The sequence below is a fragment of the Dasypus novemcinctus genome, chromosome 9 (genome assembly GCF_030445035.2).
Source record: "Dasypus novemcinctus isolate mDasNov1 chromosome 9, mDasNov1.1.hap2, whole genome shotgun sequence".
NCBI lineage: Eukaryota > Metazoa > Chordata > Mammalia > Cingulata > Dasypodidae > Dasypus > Dasypus novemcinctus.
In genome coordinates, this window is record NC_080681.1 from 90,469,839 (window position 1) to 90,491,083 (window position 21,245).

The following is a 21,245-nucleotide window of genomic DNA, read 5'->3' on the forward strand; positions in this document are numbered from 1 at the left end:
CAAGGAACCCCTGGTGCAAACTGGTTCCCGTGGGGTCTCTCTCCTCTCCTCCTCTTCATCAATTTCACTTCTCTTGACTCATTCAATGAAGCAATAAGAATCACAATAAAGACTAGAAACTGAAAGCACCATTTTCCCAGGCCTCTCAGTTTATATCTTTAATTACTTCCTCTTCTTGGTCATGTCCATCAGTCATGTTTACCAGTGACTTTGCCACTGAATCCTATTGATTTTGTGTCTGAACTGAATTGCGTGTTCACCTTCCTGCTGTGATTTGTAGCCAGTACTTATGTAATAACCTGAGGCTCTCAACATCTCTTCCCTCTACTATTGCAATTGCCCCAAGTGGAGCCCCTGCCCTGGTTTCTCCCCAGCCCCTCCACCCTCTACCTCTACAGCTCTGTTGACCATAACTGGGATTTCTAGCGCTGGCACCTTTTAATGTGCATACCTGTTTCTTACCCCCACTGTCTGCCTTTAACACCTCTGTGTTGCCTCATGACCTAACTGACCTCCACGGTATAATGTACTCCTTCTGACAGTGCACTTGAGACTCAAGATTTAACCCAATCTGTATTTCTTCCGTTTATTCATTAAAAAAAAAATCACTTAAGAACCAGTTCCCGAAAGCCTACATACACTGGGACATTGCACTGGACACGGAGGTCCAGCTTGGATCCAAGGTGGAGGGATGCCATGAGATGCGTGAGATACGGTGAGAGGAAGTATTGTGCCTGCAGAGTCCGGAGCAGCAGCACCCAGCCTAGTATGAGGAAGACCCTGGAGGGAGGTGGAGGAGCCAGAAGACGGCTCCAGGCACTAAAAGCTTGATGATAATCATAATAGTACTCATAACTCTAAGGATTGACTGGATCCCTGCAATGTACCAAACATTTTGCATGTTACCTCATTTAATCTTTTCAACCTTCTAGGGGAGGTATTATTAGACTTTTTTAGAGGCTGGGGATTGAGCCTAGCACCTCGGATGTGGGATGCTGGTGGTCAGTCATTGAGCCATATTGCCTCCCTGAGCTGGTTTTTTCGTTTTTTTGTTTTGTATTTTTAGGAGGCACAGGGAACCGAACCTCGGAGCCCCCCATGTGGGAAGCAGGCACTCAACCGCTTGAGCTACATCCACTCCTGACTTATTTTCATATGAGGAAACCAAGGCAGTGCATCAGTGGTAGACCTTGGATTTGAATCCAGTTTTATCTGTCCCCAGAGTGCCTTGTTTCTGTATGACTACTGCCTCCCAGACTCCATTCTCACCTTCTGTTTGCATCACCTCCATTCCAACACCTTACTTAGTGTGGCAGCCAAGGAAGGCCCAATAAATACAAACTAGGCTTCCCAAAGAGTGTTTTCCAGTACGGCCTGTGTTCTGAGGAGGTGACAGGAGATACCCAGGTCATTTGAATGTGCTTCTGGTAGCTTTGCGGATTAAAAATGTGAATGAAACCAGCTTGCTGAGCTGTCTATCCTCTGGTCAGAATGGCCTATAAAAGCTCCTCTAATCCTTCTAACTCCCACCGAGCTACTTTGCTGCAAGGAAAATCTGACCTGGGGTATATCAAATGCCAAGTCTTGGCGCATGTAAGAGACACTGGCTGGGGGATGCTAAGCTCTGTTCACATAAAAAAGCTTTCTAAACACAGCTATCTACTCCAAGCTGTCCAGGACAGACTGTGGCGGAACGCGATGCTGGCGGACCCAGACAGAAGCTGACCAAGGCCCTGGCACATCATTCAAAGACGTTCACATAGGACAGAAAAAGGCTAGGAATGCCCAGAGCACCCTCTACTGGCCCGCCCCGAGTTGACGCCTTTAAGAATACGGCAGCGCCAGACAGTGCAGGAAAATGAGGCAACAGCTTCATTCCATGCACTTGGAAGCCTTGTATCAGTGGCGTCTTTCTGGAACCCACAGTTAATGGTATCACCATCTGCCTAACTGTACAAACAAGCGATCCCGGGAGCACTTCTTTGCTCCTTATTCACCTTCCTTTCATGTCTAACCTGACAGTTCTATTCACTTTTTCTACCCTAAATGTCTTTTGACAGCATAACTACCCCCGCCCCCAGCCTTTCTCATCTCCCCTTAACCTGGCAGTTATCTCCTAATAGTTTTCCTGCCATCTGCTTTTCCAGCCCCACCCCAACAGCCTCTCCACCCTGCCACCTAAGTTCACCTTTTCAAAACAAAGACAGCGGGCCTGCCTACTTTAAAATGCCTGAGGTGGAGACTGTGCAGGAAACACTTAAGTCTCTAGAAAGCCCTTTTTGACATCCTCCTAAGCTACCGGTGTTTCAGCGGGTTCTTCCTTCCTGCCCCGCATGCTCTGCCAGCTGACACCACCCTCAGGTCTCCAGATACCCCACAGGCCTCTATGCCTTTGTTGTTCCCTCTGCCTGGAAGGCTCTTTCCCCAGCTGCTCCCTGAGCACCTCTCCTCACCCGTCAAGGGCCAGCTCAAGTGCTAAGGCATACCAGAGCCTGGCTTCCACGATAAGGCCACGACACTGGATAATTGAGCAGGGATTATCTGCACCGGCATGCTTTGCTTTATTGCATTTTTTACCACCTGAAGGTTTGTGGCAACCCTGTGTCAAGCAAGTCCATCGGCACCAACAGCACGCGTTTGCTGTGTATCTTTGGGTCACGCTTTGGTAATTCTTGCAATATTCCAAACTTTTTCATTATTATTATATCTGTTATGGTGGTCTGTGATCAGTGATCTTTGATGCTACTATTGTAATTGTTTTGGGGTGCCATGAACCATGCTCATGAAAGACAGAAAATTTATTAATAATCTATAAATGTTGTGTGTGTTCTGACGACGCCATTCCCATCTCTTTCCCTCTTTGGGTCTCCCTATGCCCTAAGACACAACAATACTAAGCCAGTTAATAACCCTTCAATGGCCTCTAAGTGTTCAAGTGAAAGGAAGAGCTGCACATTCTTGCTTTAAATAAAAACCTAGAAATGATAAAGCTGAGTAACGAAGGCAGGTTGAAAGCCATAACAGGCCAGAAGCCAGGCCTCTTGTGCCAAACAGCTAGCCAAGCTGTGAATGCAAAGGAAAAGTTCTTGAAGGAAATGTGAAGTGCTACTCCAGTGAACACACAAATGACAAGAAAATGAAGCAGGCTTCTTGCTGATATAGAGGAAGTTTTAGTGGTCTGGACAGAAGATCAAACCAGCCACAACATTCCATTAAACCAAAGCTTAATCCAGAGCAAGGCCCTAACTCTCTTCAATTCCATGAAGGCTGAGAGAGGCGAGCAAGCCATAGAAGAAAAATTTGAAGCAAGCAGAGATTGGTTCATGAGCTTGAAGGAAGGAAGCTCTTTCCATAACATAAAAGTGCAAGGTGAAGCGGCAAGTACTGACGTAGAAACTGCAGCAAGTTATTCAGAAGATCTAGCTAAGATCATTGATGAAGGTGGCTGCATTAAATAACACATTTGCAGTGTAGATGAAACAGCCTTCTCTTGGAAGAATATGCTACCTAGGACTTTTCTGTCCAGAGAGGAAAGTCAGTGCCTGGCTTCAAAGCTTCAAGTATTAGGTTGACTCTTCCGTTAGATACTAATGTAGCTAGTGACTTTAAGTTGAAGCCAATGCTTATTTACTATTCTGAAAATCACAGGGCCCTTAAGAATGATGCTAATCCTAGTCAGCCTGTGCTCTATAAATGGAACAACAAAGCATGGATGACAGCACATCTGTTTACAGCATGGTTGATTGAAAATTTTTAGCCCAACTGCTGAGGCTTACTGCTCAAAAGATTCCTTTCAAAATATTATTGCTCATTGACAATGCACCCAAGAGCTCTGATGGAGATGCACAATGAGATAATGTATTTTTTTTTATCCCCCTCCTTGTGGCTTTTTGTGTGCTGTCTGCTCTTTGTGTCCATTTGTTGTATGTTCTTCTGTGTCTGTATTTATTCATTATTTTATTTCCCCTCTCCCCCTTGAGGCTTGCTTGCTGTCTGCTCTCTGTGTCCATTTGCTCATCTGTGTTTTTGCTTGTCTCTCTTTGTTGTTGCATCACCTTGCTGAGTCGGCTCTCCACGGCACTTGCGGGCTGAGCGGCACTCTGTGGCGTCTGTGGGCCAGGCAGCACTCTGTGGTGTCTGTGGGCTGGGTGGTGCACCGCAGCATGCGGGCGAGCCTGCCTTCACAAGGAGGCCCCGGGACGCAAACCCAGGACCTCCCATATGGTAGACGGGAGCTCAACTGATTGAGCCACAGCTGCTTCCCTTAATGTACTTTTCATGTCTGCTAACATAGCATCCATTCTGCAGCTGATGGATCAAGGAGTTATTTCAACTTTCAAATTTTATTATTTAAGAAATATATTTTGTGAGGCAATAGCTGCCATAAATAGTGATTCTTTTGATAGATCTGGGAAAAGTAAATTGAAAACCTGGAAAGGATTCATCATTCATAGTGCCATTAAGAACATTCGTGATTCATGGGAGGAGTTTGGAAGAAACTGATTCCAATCTTGCTATTTCCACTGCATCTGCAGTTATTTCCGCCACTGAAGAATTGAACCCCTCAATGTCATTCATGAGGGAAATGGATGTGGCTCAAGCAGTTGGGCTCCTATTTACCATATAGGAGGTCCAGGGTTTGATGCCCAGGGCCTCCTGGTGAAGGTGAGCTGGCCCAAGTGGAGTACCGGCTGACATGGAGAGCTGGTGCAGCAAGATAATGCAACAAGAGACACAGAGGAGAGACAATAAGAGATATAATAGAAAAGGGAGCTGAAGTGGCACAAGAGAATGATCACCTCTCTCCCACTCTGGAAGGTCCCAGACCAGTTCTGGGAGCCGCCTAATGAGAAAACAAGCAGACATTGAAGAATACACAGCGAATGGATACAGAGCAAACAACAGGGGGGTGGGAGGGGAAGAGAAATAAATAAATAAATCTTAAAAAAAAAAAGTGGACTCTGAAGATATGACTGAATTGCTGCAATCTCATGATAAAACTTGAATGTATAAGGAGTTAGTTCTTATGGATGAGTAAAGAAAGTGTTTCTTGAGATGGTGAAGGTACTGTAAACATTGTTGAATGACAACAGAGGATTTAGAATATCACATATACTCAGTTGATAAAGCAGTGGCAGCATCTGAAAGGATTGATTCCACTTTTGAAAGAAGTTCTGTTGTGGGTAAAATGCTATCAAACAGCACTACATGCTACAGAGGAATCTTTTGTGAAAAGAAGAGTCAATCAACAAAGCAAATATCAATGTTGTCTTATTTTTAAGAAATTGCCACAGCCTCCCCAACCTTCAGCAACTACTGAATCAATGTTGAGGCAAAACCCTCCATCAGCAGAAAGGTTATGACTTGCTGAAGGCTCAGATGATGGTTAGCATTTTTAGGAATAAAGTATTTAAAAATTGAGGTATGTACATTTTTTTTTCTTTATCCAAATTTAAACTTTTGCCACAATGATGAATGAGGTTGTTGATGTGGGGGGATGGGAGGTCGGGTATATGGGAACTGTCTATATTTTTTAATGTAACAATTTTTGTGATCTATGTATCTAAAAAAAAGACAATTAAGTAAAAATTGAAGGAAAAAAAGAAACTAACGTCATCTTTTGGTATGAAAGTATATATTGTATGGTTTCAAATACATCTTTGTGATAAGAATTGATTAAGGCAAGTGGAATCTTTGCATTTTTTAGGTTATTGCTGTGTATGTGTTTTATCTTAAACTTAATAAAATTTGGGTCAGCAGGCAAAATGGCTGGAGTTCTTGGGTTGTTCCCTTGAGAGTTAAGATTACCAATACTCCTATGAAGCAGAGGATTTCAGCCATACAACAAAGATTTATAACTATGGCCACCAGAAAGATTTACAAGTATTTATTGTGTATTCGGTATGTTGATTAAAGGTGAAAATCTGTACATTGTTTTTTGAGACATAATGCTATTGCATGCTTAATAGAATACAGTATAGTATAAACATAACTTCTGTATTGCACTGGGAAACCAAAAAATCACTGTGACTCACTCTATTGCTGTATTGCAGTGGTCTGGAATCTGAACCTGCAATATCTCCAAAGTACGTTTCAAGTTCACTATTGTGAGCTCCCTGAGGGTAGGAATACAAACCATATTCACCCTGGAATCTTCCATGGCTGATACAGTGCTTGGCTTGTGAGAGGGCCTCAAAAAATGTGTATCCTGCATGTCTATATTCCATACCAACTCTATTTTCATATCTCCAAGTGTGCTGGACAATGAACAAGTCTGAACATGCAAACGACAGTGACCCCATTTTGCCAGTTACTTTCTAATAAGTTTCTCTTGGATGTCATTGCCTGCCCTGACCTTTGTCAGCCTTTTTGAAGCTCCTGGGGCCTGCCAGCTCCTGGCAAATGCCAATGGAGGCATCAGCAGCCCTGGGCAACTTGTGGGGGTGAGGGGCTGGAATCAGTTGCGCTGTCTCCTTCCCACACCCACATCTGACAGGAACCCCTGGTCCTCACTGCGAACGGAAACAGCACTTTTGAGCATCTACCCTGTACCAGGCCAGTGCTTACTGCTTTACAACATTAGTTTTATCTCATTCATTAGGTTAGGTTGGCCCTCATCTGCTGAGGTTGGTGTTTGTGTCACCATTTTACAGATAGGGTGGTGCCTGGGGAAGTTAAGGAATTTACTCAAGGTCTCCTGGCAAGGAGCAGCCACAGCAGGTAAACCCCGTCTGCAGGCCTGTGCTTTTCCCATGGCCTGGATGAGAACAGGGTGGGTTTGCCCTGATACTTTGCCTGGCCCTGGACCCTCTCCTTACTTTAAGATAAAAGAAAGAAACAATTTTTATCATCCAGAATAGTGATTTTGAAAGTTTTGAAAAATCTTCTATACTTTCCACAAACAGAATCTTACACAGAGCCCCACTGTAATAAGCAAGGAGGCTCTCTGTTTGAAGGGGTGGGGAAGCAGGGCCCTGCCTCCAGGGTCCCCGCTCTTGCTCCCTGCATTTGTCTGGGGGAACATCTATGGACCCACAGGGCACATGGGTTTAAAATGCTGCTGGAGAAAACCCTCTTCTGGGTATCTCCCTTGTTGATAGCTCCTGCTGCCAGCCAGCAATAAGAGGCAGGCCTGACAGGCACCCCACTTGGGTCTCCTCTGCTCTGTCCCCACTCTGCCCCAGCAGGAGTGGGTATGCGGTCTCTAGGGTGGAGGGTGGGGGCATAAAAGAGGACATTATGCCTGCCCTGAAAAGCCTTGCACTAACATTTGCACCCTCTGGCCAGCCTGTGGCCATCCACTGTCTTTTCTTCTCCTAGGAATGATATTTGCTCTGGATGTCTGCTTGTCAAGGAGAGAGGGATCCAGCACCGCTGAGGACCCTTCAGGCCTGTGCTCTGGTGTTGCGTCACTGGCTGACAACTAACTGCTCCTATAGTTGGCCCTGGTCCTGGCTTGCTGTGTGCCAAGTCCCAGGTGGGCCAATCCATGCTCAGGGGTGGGAATGGGTGGGCACTTGAGGCCCTCAGCTACGGCTCTGTGTGCCAAGGGCTGCTGCCTAAGGGTCCCACCAATTGGATCCACTCCTACCTCTGGACTTGTCTGCGTTCAGCGACAGAAGTAGGGCAATGGCTTGATGGCTTGGGCTGCTTTTAGGCAGGGGCAGGACTGAGGATGGCATGAGACCAGCCGTGCCGGTACCTGGCCTGAATTGCAGTGTGCTCTGCCCAGCTATGTATAGACTGGCCAAGTTAAGAGCTTGTTTGTTTCAATCCAACTGCCACCCATCCCCATTCCAGTATTTTTTTTTCTTTTTAGGAGGTACAGGGGATTGAACCCGGGACCTCATACATGTGAGGCAGGCACTCAACCACTGAGCTACATCCACGCCACCATTCCAGTACTTTGATTGTAGTATTAAAGACATGCAGGGAAACGGACTTGGCCCAGTGGTTAGGGCGTCCGTCTACCACATGGGAGGTCCGCGGTTCAAACCCGGGGCCTCCTTGACCCATGTGGAGCTGGCCCATGTGCAGCGCTGACGCGCGCAAGGAGTGCCCTGCCATGCAGGGGTGTCCCCCGCGTAGGGGAGCCCCACGCGCAAGGAGTGCGCCACGTAAGGAGAGCCGCCCAGCGCCAAAGTGCAGCCTGCCCAGGAATGGTGCTGCTCACACTTCCTGTGCCGCTGACGACAACAGAAGCGGACAAAGAAACAAGATGCAGCAAATAGACACAGAGAACAGACAACCGGGGGAAGGGGGGAATTAAATAAATAAATAAATCTTTAAAAAAAAAAAATAAAGACATGCAAACATAAAAAGTACATGCCTTATAAATGCGATCTGAGGTTCTCTTTTGATATTAATTCACGTTAATTGCCTCAGATGACACCGATACCCAGACTGCAATCTGGGAAAAGAATCCAGACTGGCAGGCCTGACAGTGCATTTAAGAAGAGGGGTCAGTAGTGGGGTCAGGCTCTCTGAACAGCCCTTTGAAGGCTCCTGGGAGGTGGGTGTGGAGAGCTCGTTAAAACAAGAGTGACTCCCACTCTTGGGGTGGGTGTGGTTACCACTGGACCCGAGAGATAAGAGTAGGGACCTGAGGTACGAGAAAAGTCAGAGGAGGCACAGAGAAGGGTGTGGTCAGAGCCCACAAGGTGGCCAGCCAGGAGGGATCACCCTACGTGAATAGCGGGAAAAAAAAGCAGCAAAACAAAGTAAGATAAAATGAGTCAGAAAAAGAGGACAAGAAAAGGGAGAGAGTGACTCAGGAAAGCTAAAATGAGGTGCACCAAGGTCCAGAGAGATCAGGGGCCAGCGAGAGGAGTGAGGCAGGACCCAGGAGGGCTTTGGAGAAAGATGGAGCGGAAACAAGAAACAGTGGTGGCTGTGAAGCTAGAGGAAAGACAGATGGACAGGCACTGGTGGGACAGGGAGAGGGCATGGAAAGACATAGAAAACTTCACTGATGGGCAGGCTCTGAGGGGTGAGAGGAGGAAAGGAGCCAAAGAGAACATTTTAGAAAGCTAGTGGGTCCCTTGGGCATTTGGGGGCTCTGAGGATGAGGGTCTGGGAGATGGCTGAGGGCAGTCGTACAGGTACCTGCATGATGCGGACGTAGTCGGTGCGGTGCAGCTCACTTTCTTTGACCACCTTCTTCTTAAGGGTGGCCAGGTTCCTCTCCAGATGCTCCCGCTGACGGGAATACTCTTGCTGCAGGTCTGTGTTCATCCCTGCAATCTCCACCTGGGGTGTGGGGAGGGGCAGAGGGGATGCTCAGCTCAGGAGGGAGACAGAGGGGAGGGAAGAGAGGAAGGGGAGGCTGAGCTTACCATGTCTGCCCGCTGCACATACTTCTCAAAGAGACCACGGACCTTCTCCTTCAGCAACCGGGGTTCCTGGATATATGTGACGCAGTTGTGAAGGTCTGTCTTAAACCGTTTGACCAGCGATTCTAAATCCCGCTCCTGCAATCAGAGGCATTTACTTCTCAGTACTGTAGGGCTCTAGGTTTCAGAGCAGGGACTGCAGGCAGAGGCCTATGGCAGTAGAATGGGACGAGACAGCTCCTCTGGGACTTACAGCTGACCGCGAGGGGTCACACTGGGCATAGAGGCAGAGAGGGGCACATGGCTGAGAGGTGGAGGCACCGAATCTCTTGTGCACCTGCCCGTGGTGGGCACCTGGCCTGGACAACTCACATGGTGCTTCGTAAGTGAGAGGTCACATGGGCTGACTCCTTTATTGGCTCCTGATTCCTTACAGGACCAGAGGCCCTAAAAGCTGAAAGGAAGCTCGAGTGGTGACCCACATTCCTCTTAGTGCCAAGAAAGATGGTATCAGTTCTCCTGCAGGGAGATGAACTCTTACTAGTTCATCCAGTGTTCATCCTTCCTAACAGTCAAGGGGGCTGCTGTGAGTGGGAGGAAAGAATCACAAAACTGGGCAGATAGGCTCATCTGTAAACCTGGCTAGCTCTGCCCCCTGCCATCACTCTTTCTTGGTACCCATCTTCTCCCACTTCTGACCTAGAGGAAATCTCCCCTTTCCCTTGCTCCCCGAGGTCTTTAGAATACTCCATACTTTTCTATGTTGCATTATAATTATTATGCACATGCCACTCAAGTTTATGGAGGGCAGAATCTGTGTCTATTCATGTTTGCAGCCCTCGGCTTCTACCAATACCTAGCACAGAGTTGATGCTTAACGTGGAGGGTGGAAATATTTCATGTGACCCAACAAACATCATGGAGTATGCTGTGCTAGGAGGGGAGGGTGCTGATTGAGTCCGGGCCCAGGACTGGAGACCGAGTTTCCAGTCCTATATAAGCATGTACTAACCGGCATGGGTGCTGGGTGGAGTTTCTTAACCTCCTAATCTCTCTGGCCTTACCTTTCTCATTTACAACATAAAAAGACTGGAACAGGTGATCTCTGAGGTCCTTCTAGCTTCAGTAGTTCTTTGGTAGTCAAAGTCTTTACAGACTACAAATTATCACTATAAGTGTGTCTTTTCCTTAGGACAAACAATCTGAGGCTATGAACGGCTTCCCACCACTTGCTACCCAAAGGCATTATATAGTCTCAGGTGGATTCAGCCAGGTAAATTTGCATGGGCCTGAAATGAGGCAGGACTGTGAATGGGTAAAGAATGAGACTAAAATGGGAACAGTATCTCAGCCAGGGGCTGGCTCTGCCAGCTGTCCACGACACATAGGCACCTGGTCCTGAATTCAGGAGCTGCCAGACTCTGAAAAGCTGCAAACCTTCTGCCTCTCTCTGCGCATCTCCTTATCAGTGGCTTTCAATTTCTGCCACAGTTCTGTGATGTTCAGCTCCAATTGTGTGTTCCGTTTATGGAAACGCTCCAGTTCAGCTTCCATCTATAGAGAACAAGGGAAAAGAGCCAAGAAGAGAAAATAAAAGAATGAAAACTGTACCTGAGAAATGAAGTCTTTTGGTTGGAATGGTTCCTTATGTCCTCTGAAATTAAACCTTCCTTCTTACTCCTTGTGATCTTAAAAGCATAATCCTCTCCCCTTCCCAACCCCTGCAAACTGCCAATATGTTAACCCATGATCATATGTTTCTATGGCCAGGCTATAAGCAGCTTAGATCTTTCCCTCTTAGTCATTTCCCCTGTTCCTTCAACCATGCTTAACTACTTTGCTTTCTTGAATTCGTTGTAAATTGGTAATTCTCACGTACTGCTACCTTGACTTTAACACGAGGTAGGGTTCTGCAGAGAAGCACTTCCCTCACCTGTATCATGAAGTTAGGTGAGTAAATCTTGACTCTGTTGGGCCACAACCCATCAGAGTCAATTCTAAAGCAGAAAGTTTTGAGTAAGTGGCATGTAACATCTCTAATGTAAGATAAACTAGGGAAGAGGAAGCCAAGAAGACATTTCAATCTCATCATTATGCTGAAAAGGTCTTGAATACTGCAACTGAGGAGAGTGTCATCAAAGGAAAAATAAGAAACCACCAGTAAGCTTCTGAAAGATTTTCTCTTCATCACTGCATTTGTATTAACCAAAGACACGTGAATGACAACGAAGACAACTGGAGCTTTCCGATTACAATGAAACTAGTTGTATGTGAGCTCTCAGTTGATCTAAATCCTTCCAGAAGCAGAGAGGTGACATTTGATTTACACACTAAATCTACACACTAGGATTCCTGATAATAGAGAGCTTCACTATTTGGGGTGTGTATGTATGGGGGTGGGACAGCTTACTGGGTCTTTTCAAGGCTTGAAGGAACAGTCCCTCTGGTCTATCCTAGGCCCTTTGGTCAGATTTCAAGGCTCCTGGTAGAAGGTCCCAAATGAGCCACATCCATGTTCTGGACACTGGAATGGGTGGCTTTTGGAAGAACATTGCCTTCATTACTGGAAGCATTTCGTATAGACAGAATAGCCTTTTGACACAATGCCTGACATAAAGGAGGTACTCAATAAATATCTGTTAAATAAATGAATGGCAAGTATAGTGGGCAAAGGAAAGCAACAGTGAGGGAAATGAGGACAGCCTGAGAAAACCTGCCTTCTGGAAGAGGAATGATAAAATGAACATGCAGTGCTGGCAGAGATATGGAGAGCCACCAGGTAGAGAACACATAGCAAGTAAGAATAAGACTATTTGCATAACTAAAGAAAGAAATGTATCTATTAGGAAGGGTTGGCCAGCTGTCATAAGCATAGGGATACAAAACTGATTAAGAGGTAGTTTCTGTTTTCAAGTAGCCTCAGGTCTAGGAGGATAAAAAGAAAAGTAAATGGAAGTTAAGATGGAATGGGATAAAGGGATAAACTCTGTGTGTGCACAGAGTTGGTGAGAAGGCAGTACCCAAATCAGGCTTGGGGGCCATGGGAATATGCCTCAGAGGAGGGATGCTTCTGTTGGGTTTTGTAGGAGAAATAGTTATTAGTGGACAAAGTAGAGAAAGGGAATTCTAGACAGCGAGAACAACTACCGCTCAGAGAGGAGCTGAGGCATGGGCAGCTGGTGCATCTCTGTAGGCTACAGAGTATCTGCAAGAGAGGTGAGCATAAGGAGTGAGGAAGTTAGGGGGCTGGAGAGGTCTCCTGAGCAGAGTCATGATGGACCCAAGGACAGAGACCCTGATGTCAGAAGTTTGTCCTTTATCCTGAAAGCTTGGGGGAAAGACACTGAAGGGTTTTCCCAGGGAGTGGCAGGATCTGATTTGCACCTTAGAAGGCTGACACAGAGGTTCTCCTGGAGACTGAAAGACAGGAGCCAGGGAGACCAGTCAGGAGGTTACTGCTGTGGCCCAGCCAAGAGATGATGGTGTCATATACCAAGGATATGGCAGCAGGAAGAAGAAAAGGCGATTTTTAAAATTTGCAGGGATCTGCATGTGGGCAGTTGACTGTACCTCTTTCTCTACAATCTGAAAGTCAGCAATGACAGATTAGGTTACTTTTATAAAGAAAGTGATACAGGAGTATATTCTTTACCTCTTTTTCAGGCAAAGCCTCAAACCACTCTAACAATAAAAATAATCTACTCCATAGAAAAATTGTCAAATATGTCAAATTTGAGTAGCTGGCTGAACATCCAGGAGACTAGCCTAATATATAGGAGCAAGCATCCTTTTCTCTGTGTGGAAATTTCACCTACTTTTCTTTTTTCTTTTTTTTTTTCTGGGTTCCTACCAAATCTTTTTTTTTTTTTTTGGTCTTTATTTATTTTTAATGTTACATTCAAAAATACTCATATACCCCCACCCCCCTCACCCTACTCCTCCCACACCAACCTCCTACATCACCATGGAACATTCACTGCACTTGGTGAATACATCTCTGAGCACTGCTGAACCACATGGTCAATGGTCCACATTATAGTTTACACTCTTCCCCAGTCCACCCAGTGGGCCATGGGAGGACGTACAATGTCCAGTAACTGTCCCTGCACTACCACCCAGGACAACTCCAAGTTCTGAAAATGCCCCCACATCACATCTCTTCTTCCCATTCCCTACCCTCAGCAGCTACGGTGGCCACTTTCTCCACATCAATGCTACAATTACTTCCATTACTAATCACAATAGTTCCAGAATAGAATATCAGTAAATCCACTCTAATCTATACTCTATTCCTCTATTCTGTGGACCCTGGGATGGTTATGTCCACTCCACCTCTATATCAAGAGTGGGCTTAGATTCTACATGGATGATGGATGCAATTCTCCTGCTTGCAGTTGTAGGCACTCTTGGCTCCCTGGTGTGGTGGTTGACCATTTTCACCTCGTTGTTAGCTGGCAGAGTAAGTCCAATAAACCACAGGGTAGGAGTTGCAAATCTGCTGGGGCTCAGGGCCTGACTGTCACGTGGACAGTCCAGAGATTCAGGTCTTTTGAGTAGACACCAACCCCAGTGCCAACCACAGTGTAACCTACTTTCCTAGCTTCTCCCTAGGGTCAATGATGCTGCAGCTTGCTGACTGTGTGAAGAATATACCAAGTGGAGCAATGATCACCAGAGTACTGTGAGTAGAACTTAACCACAATTGGCATTATGGCCTGCTCCCATGGAGAGATAACACGCAAGGTATTGCAAACCTGGAACTTGAATCTATTAATTGCAGCTCAAAGAAAAACTTATGCATTGGGTAGTACATTAATTAGTAGTAAGTACTGTACCTATATCCTACTCTAGATATATATCTGATGATTATGGTGATATCTTTTCTATTCTAAACCATAAGCAGAGAAATAATGAACATGTTAGAAGTCCTGGTAAATTTCATTTTCTAAGTAGTTAATGAATGTGCTTAGCCCAGGTCTCCCTCATAGCCCGTATTCCAAAATCTGTGCCACTCATATCCTGGGGAGGACTGATAAACCCACATGCCATCCTACCAGGGCTAAGTGTTTTCCCACCAGAAGGGAAACAGCAGACAAGGTGGCTAGGACCCACTTCAGTTAGCCCCTTTGAGATGGTTGATAAACAATATTTCCTCACCCAGGACCTGCAAACCAGGTTCTGATCAAAAGTTGGCAAGAAAACAAGCCTCATTCTCAATTAGAGCCAAAATGTAAGGAACTTTAATCTGTAGTTCTGATCACTCCCATAGCTATTAAAGTGAAAGGAATTTCCAGCTTGGTGCATGAATCCCGAGTAAAGCCAGCTGCCCAAGAAAGTGTGAGCTCACCAGAAGCACCTGACGGGATGGATGAATGCCAGTCATTGGATGACCTGAAATATCTCTTCAGGAGAAAAAGCTTTGACATCCGTCTATGTCAAAGTCAGCTGTTCCCTCTAACTCTAGCCCAAATGCCTATTTCTAGGGAGAGGGCAAACTAGACATCCCTTAAAATACCTTGCTGTTTTCATCTCCTTTAACTTAACTAAAAAGACAATGCTTCTTCCCATTCAACTGGAAGAATACTGATTCCCATCAACTTTGGGAAAATGCAGCCTTTTCAGGTACCTGGCCTTTTCTACTTTTGTGGTTCAGTATCCTCTTAGTGGGACCATATATTCTCAAGATTCTAATCAAATTTATTTCTTCCAGAAATCAACATCTTGTTATTGATATGGGGACTTCATCCAGCTTCACCCAAGATGCCAGATCCATCTTCCTCCAACTGAGATAGAATAGCAGGGGGGTTTTACACCTTGTCAGGTAGGGCCTACTGCCCCTAACCAGCAGGAAGACGCTACAGAAGAAAGACCATCTCCCTTCAGCACCCCTTTAAGAAAAAGGTGTAAATTCTCTGAAGGGGGAATGAAGCTGGCTAGTAAGATAGGGAATCAATGTATAGATCTGGAACCTGGCAAGGAGTCCACGTAGACATCAGAAACCCCCACAAGATTCTGCCATTCAGGACAGGATTTCCTCCAGAAGCCAGGAGAAGCCCTGGATATTCCCCAAGGACTTTATCATTGGACCCTCATGGGAGATTGATGGGGGGAGGGTAATCAATCAAAACAGCAAATAGCTAGAACTCCTCCCCTGCCATTAGCAAAGGGGTGGAATGATTAATGGTTCAAAAAGCAGGTGCCAGGCCTGAACTTGCTTTCTCTTGCCTTTGGACTCCTGTTCCTGCCCTCTGCACCCCACTCTCACTGTTTTTCCTCTGCCATGATGGCCATGCGAGTAAAATCTAGGACTTTATAATCTGTAATGGGAATTGTAGTCTGTAAATCAGCCCTCTTTATCACTTTTCAGCCCCTTCCTCTCTACCTGGGACCCATTATCTGTTATTTTCTTCCATTTCTTGTCCTTCCCTACCTGAATAAATTACTGGCCTGACTCGCCTGACATGCTCTTGAAATTCATTTCTGCAGCATAGTCAAGAACCTAGACAAAATCCAGTAACGCAAGGACATACCCTCCCTGGACTGATTCCACCACCTGGCTTTACTGGGCTTCCTAGAGAAAAGGGTTCACTGCACAGACCAGCACCACCTTAGCTCTTGGGGGTCCAATTTTTATGGGGCTATCAAATCTCTTTGGCACCCTTTTCCTTGATATCTGTGCTCAGCACACAATTAGAGAAAATGGAGGGGGGGTGGAGTGGGAGAAGGCAGCAGCCCAGTTTGGATAGAGTGATCAGGGAAGGCCTCTTGAAAAGGCAATATTTGAGCTGAGACCTGAAAGATGCCAAGAAGCCATCATTTGAAGATGTGCAGGAAGAGCATTCCCGGCAAAGGGGAGGGTCCTGCATGAGTCCTGAGATTGGACAAGGGTAGATTGTTCTAGGAAACCTGTGAGAGCTGGAGGGTGGGTCTGGAGCAGAGAAAGGAACCTCAAGATGATTCTGGAGAGGTGGGGAGAGGCTGGGTCATGCAGGGCCTCATGGGCCTCAGAAGAAAGTCTGTATTTCATTCTAGGTGGAATGGGGCACCCCTGGAGGTTTCCCTGTGGAGACCAGACTGGAAGCTGGAGCAAAGACCACAAGAGAGAAGACAGAGGCTCAGAGTAGGGTGATGGCAATAGAGTGGGGAGGAGTGTTCAGAGTGAGCTATCTTTTGGAAATCGAGTAGCTAGGGCATGGTGATAATTTGCATAATAGGGGACTGAGGGGAAGAAGAATTGAGATGGACTTCTACATTTCTACCATGAGCAACTGGGTGGATCATGGTATCATTTACTGAGAAATAGAAGACTAGAGCAAAGGGAAAGGATATATGTTTTGGGGGAAAACCAACAATTCTGTTCAGATCAACCATGGACACTACCCTCAGGGGCTTTCTGCCCAGTGAAGGGAGTGACAGATAAAGATGCTATAAGGAAATACAATGTGTATTAGGCACAAGAGGTGGGAGGAGGTGGGCAGGTGGCCCTATGCCTCATTTGCTTCTCAGGAGCCCTTGCCCAACAGTTCTTGCTTCTAATCTCTCTCCTCTCTACCTCCATCCTGTTTGCTTCACATAATTATGCTACTTTCCTGCTCAAGAGTCTCTGATGACTTCCGGCTCCTTATCAGAGGAAGTCTAAATACTTTGGCCTTGCAGAGGGCCCCAACCAACATTTCCAGTTACAGAAATAATGCTGAACCAGGAGTGGGATTGCTGGTGAGAGAGCTCACTGACTGAGTACACATCACCCTCTAGTGGTAGAAGGCCCAAGAGCTGTGTTTCCCCTTTTAAGGGCTCAGAGCACAGCACCCCGCAGTAGGATAAATCCCAAAGCACTTTGTTCTGCACCACCGAACCCCTGGTTGGGCCATGACCTTGCCTGCACCAGCTCCTGTCAAGTGGGAACTGAGCACACCTTGAGAGTGTAGTAGGGCTGAAAGGAGGACTTTCTTTTACTCCCCACAGGTGAGTCAGGAATAGGTGGGGAGGAGACAGAAGGGTCGAAGAGGGCAGGGCGTTTCAGATGGCTTCTTACCTCCTGGATCTGTTCCTTCATCACCTTGATCTCATTCTCCCGAGGTTCTATTTGCTTCTTCAGTTCCTTTATTTTGTAGTCAAGCACAAACTTGAATTTTTCGAGTTCCTGATTTTTCTTTTTCAAATCATAAATTCGCTTCTCCTGGGAGTGTGATGAAAGATAAGTGAGAGACAGCCCCCAAACCCTGATGTCTGGAATTCCTTTAGGGCAAAGGACATAAATCCAGAGACCATCCTGACTGAGGAGATTTCTCTCCAGGTTGGGAACTCAAAGGCTGACTCTCTCCCCACTTGGCTCCCTGTGCTTCTTGGGGGAAGTGAGAAATGAGACTGGGAAGGCAAAGGTCTTGCCTGTTGGGTTAGAGTTCAGCATGTATCCCGTAGGCCAGGGGTTGGTAAATTATAGCCCACAGGCCCGATCTGGACTGCTGGGCCTATTTTTGTAAAGTCTAACCGGAAAACAGCCATGTATATTCATTTATGCACTGTGGATGGCTGATATCAAGCTGTAACAGCTGAGTTGGTTAGTTCCACAGAGATTACATGGCTGCAAAGACTAAAATATTTACTATCTAGCCCTTTACAGAAAAAGTTTGCTTACCCCCTGCTGCGGGCAATGGGGAGCCAATAAAGTACTTTTACTTTTTCATGCTCTGCTGAGTGTGGAGGATGGGTTGGTGAACTAGTGGGGTGCAGAGGTGGGGGTGGGGGTGGGTGGGAGGCAGGAAGAACCATTAGGAGGCTGTAGCAATTTACTAGGTTAGGAGTCCTTAACCTTTTTCTGGTCACTGCCCCTCTGCCTCCCGCACTCCCTTGAGAATCTGAAGAGAGCTTGGAATCTTCTTAGAAAAATGCACACATATGCATATGCAGAAATTGCAGTGAGGCACTATCCCATTTAATCCTTGTAAGACTCCCTTGAGTTAGAAACAAAGGCTTAGAGAACTTGCCCAAGGTCTGATAAGGTCTGATGGCCAGTAAATGGAAGAGCCTGCACTAGAACCTAGTTACCTGACAGTGAAGCCCATGTTCCCAACCACTGGAGAATTCTGCCTAACTAAGGCAGTAGGGGTAGAGTCTGGATTTGTTCAGGGATGATACTAGATACTGTTTATGTGGATGGTATTCCCCCTAAATGTGATGCATTCAGTGTATTTTGTGAGAAAAGCATCCTAAAAAGCGAGTCTGCTGATACTAGCTCACTGAGGTACCTAGCAGTTACAGGGCCAACCACAGGGAGCCACTCTGACCAGGGGGACCAGGCGGGCAAGGGGGCAGGTGCGCTGCCCCAGTCCATGGGACATGTCACTTTAGGAAGACTCAGAAGACTCAGGTTCTCATCTCAAGTCTGTGAGCTATGAACTGTGTGACCTTGGACAAGACACTGAACCTCTGGGAACTCAGTTCCCGAAGCTATAAAACCAGGATATTTATGTTCCATTTAGGCTGTTGAGAGAATTATATGTGATGTGTTTACAGCAATTAGCCCAATGCCTAACACCTTAGTAAATGTGAGCTCCCTTTCCCTCACTGACCACACACGCCTCTATCAAATTAAATATATGTTCAGAGAAGCCAGAGACCCTCCCTGTCCTGAGGTTAGTCCTCATAGCTGGGTCCACTCCAAGCTGTCGGTGAGGTAGGACAGAGGCTGAGCCTTCACCTTATCCTGAATTGTCTCGTCTCTTTCCTGGATCTCCCGCTTGAGGCCCTGGATATCCTTCTCCATGGACTTGATGACTCCTTGCAGCTTCAACTGCTCTCCCTTGAGGGTCTCGATGTCATTGATTCGCTCTTCAATCTCTTTCTGTAGGCTACTGAACTAAGCAGACAATGGCAACAACAAAGATCACTAGTGACTGTCTTTGAATTCATCCCCATTCCTCCCAACTGTCCGTGAATTTGAAGAGCTCCTAACATTGATCTCCTATGAACTGAAAATGCCTCTAGCACTCAACATTTCTGGGCTTTAAGAGTAGATTTTTAGAGAATGTAGGATACTGCAGGAATTTCCAAGGCCAAGTGGATGATGTAATATTGTCTAATATCTAGCCCCATTCTACTCGCATGAAAATGGACTGTCTGCATCAAGAGGCTTCAGAGACAAGCTCCTTGAGTGGACCCAGAGGTGCAGCAATGCCTTCCATGACCACAGCAGATGTTAAAAGGCCGGGGATCAGTGCCCATCAAGGTCAAAGAGACTGGGCCCTGACTGATGAGCCATCTTAGCCACATCTAAGAGGAGAAGACATGGTTATCCCTGGATTTACCCAGTAGATGTTTCTAAAAAGAAGGTATGTGGGCTTGCTATATGAAAGTGGCCTCTCTAAGGCTAAATGCTTTGGGGAAACTGTGGCAATTCTACAAGGATCTGTGGACTGAATCCTCCCTCACCCCAACTGTCAATGAGTTAAATCATCTGCCCCAATTTGTAACCTAAGCATCCTATATCCCCACTCCTTCTCCCACCCACAGAGTCTGAAAAAGAGCCATCCATGAGGCCCTGTACCAAGAGGCTGAAGTTGTCTCCAGGCTAAGACTTAGAATCTTATTTCCAGAAGACTTTATTTCTATCTCTATCAGAGGTTTACCTCTGAAAACTGTCAAAATCCTTCTTGCCAATAAGTGAGAGCTTAGAGAGCTTCTAACAAAGTCACAGTGAACCTGAATGTCCCTGAGAAAAGGAAAGAAGGTGGCATTGGGGAAGAGCCCAGACGCTTGCCCTTTCAGAGGATGCCTTAAGTGTCTGTGTGACTAAAGGTGCAGGGAGAACCCTCACCCCAGCCGGCGCTCCTTTCCTAACCCACTTGCTGGAGATGAGAACTTCCAGGTGGGCAGGCCAGCCAGGGCAAAGCTCCTCTCAGCAGGCCCTGCTGTCTCTGTCCACCCCACCCCACCCCACCTTTCTCTGCAATACTGCCCTTGTCTACCCCAGGTCTCAGAGAACATTCCAGTACCTTTTTCCTCATAATTCCTGTTTCTCCTTTGAGCCGCAGGTTTGATTCCTTTTCATCCCGAAGCTTTTTTTCATACTTAGTTTTGATATCTTGGATTTCTCGGTCTTCATCTTCTTCGATCTGTTTCTTGGTCTCCTCAAACTCCCGCAGCTGCTGTCTGACATCTTCCTGTGCCTGGCTCAGTGAGAGAGAGAGTCAGGGAAGGGACTTGTGGCACCCTTTGTGCTAAGGAGGCCGGGAATGAGACGAGCATGTGGAGGCCTATCATGAGGAACGGGAGAGCAAGTGTTACTACAGAAATGGAAACCGGAAACCATGAGTCCCTCGATCCTTCCAGTTTCTTCTAGTCTGTCCTTCTGTCTTCCTGTCTTCCCTTCTTTCCTTACCCAGATTAGGCCCCAGGCTCCATCCTTTCAATTACTCTGTTACCAACACCTCCACACCCTGTTCTGTCTCTGGTCTTCACGCTGACACCCAACTTCCACTGTCTTTCCTTCATAGAACTTATGGCAGTTATAATTTTATGTTCATTTGTGAAATTGTTTGATTGTCTCTCCCACTAGATACAAGTTCCTCAAGGTTAGAAATCCTGTGTATCAAGCTCACCACTGAACTCCCAGCACACAATACGCATTGGTATACAGTAGGTATTCAATAAATATTTGAACGAATGAGTGACTCTTCAATTCTGCCCTCCCTCTCCCTAACCTAATCAACCTTGCCCTTTCCATCTCCCAAATAGTCCTCAAATCCACCCACTTCTCTTTATGCTCTGTCACTGCCCAGGCCACCATTACCTCTTGGCTGGCTGTCTCAGTCTCCTAATGGGTCTCCCTGACTTAGGTCATGATTCCCTCCAATCTGTTCCTACTTTCCAGCCAGAGTGAGCTTCCTAAGTCACTCATCCCCTGACTTGCTA

At 46.3% G+C, this 21,245-nt stretch overlaps 1 protein-coding gene across 5 annotated transcripts in view; it reads right to left on the bottom strand.

The window, feature by feature from the left end:
- The window catches only part of CFAP57 (cilia and flagella associated protein 57), a 104,039-nt gene that overhangs the window by 22,742 nt on the left and 60,052 nt on the right, over nt 1–21,245 (bottom strand). For 4 of the 5 annotated variants that reach the window (XM_071217510.1, XM_004484439.3, XM_058303773.2 and 1 more), the window contains 6 exons: nt 20,327–20,500; nt 19,033–19,191; nt 17,368–17,511; nt 10,770–10,886; nt 9,336–9,470; nt 9,106–9,249 (listed from right to left, as the gene is read on the bottom strand). In XM_071217510.1, the coding sequence (XP_071073611.1) occupies nt 9,106–9,249; nt 9,336–9,470; nt 10,770–10,886; nt 17,368–17,511; nt 19,033–19,191; nt 20,327–20,500 (873 nt within the window). Of the gene's footprint in view, nt 1–9,105; nt 9,250–9,335; nt 9,471–10,724; nt 10,887–17,367; nt 17,512–19,032; nt 19,192–20,326; nt 20,501–21,245 lie in introns of those variants that run through there. The other variant, XR_011649689.1, reaches the window with a different exon arrangement.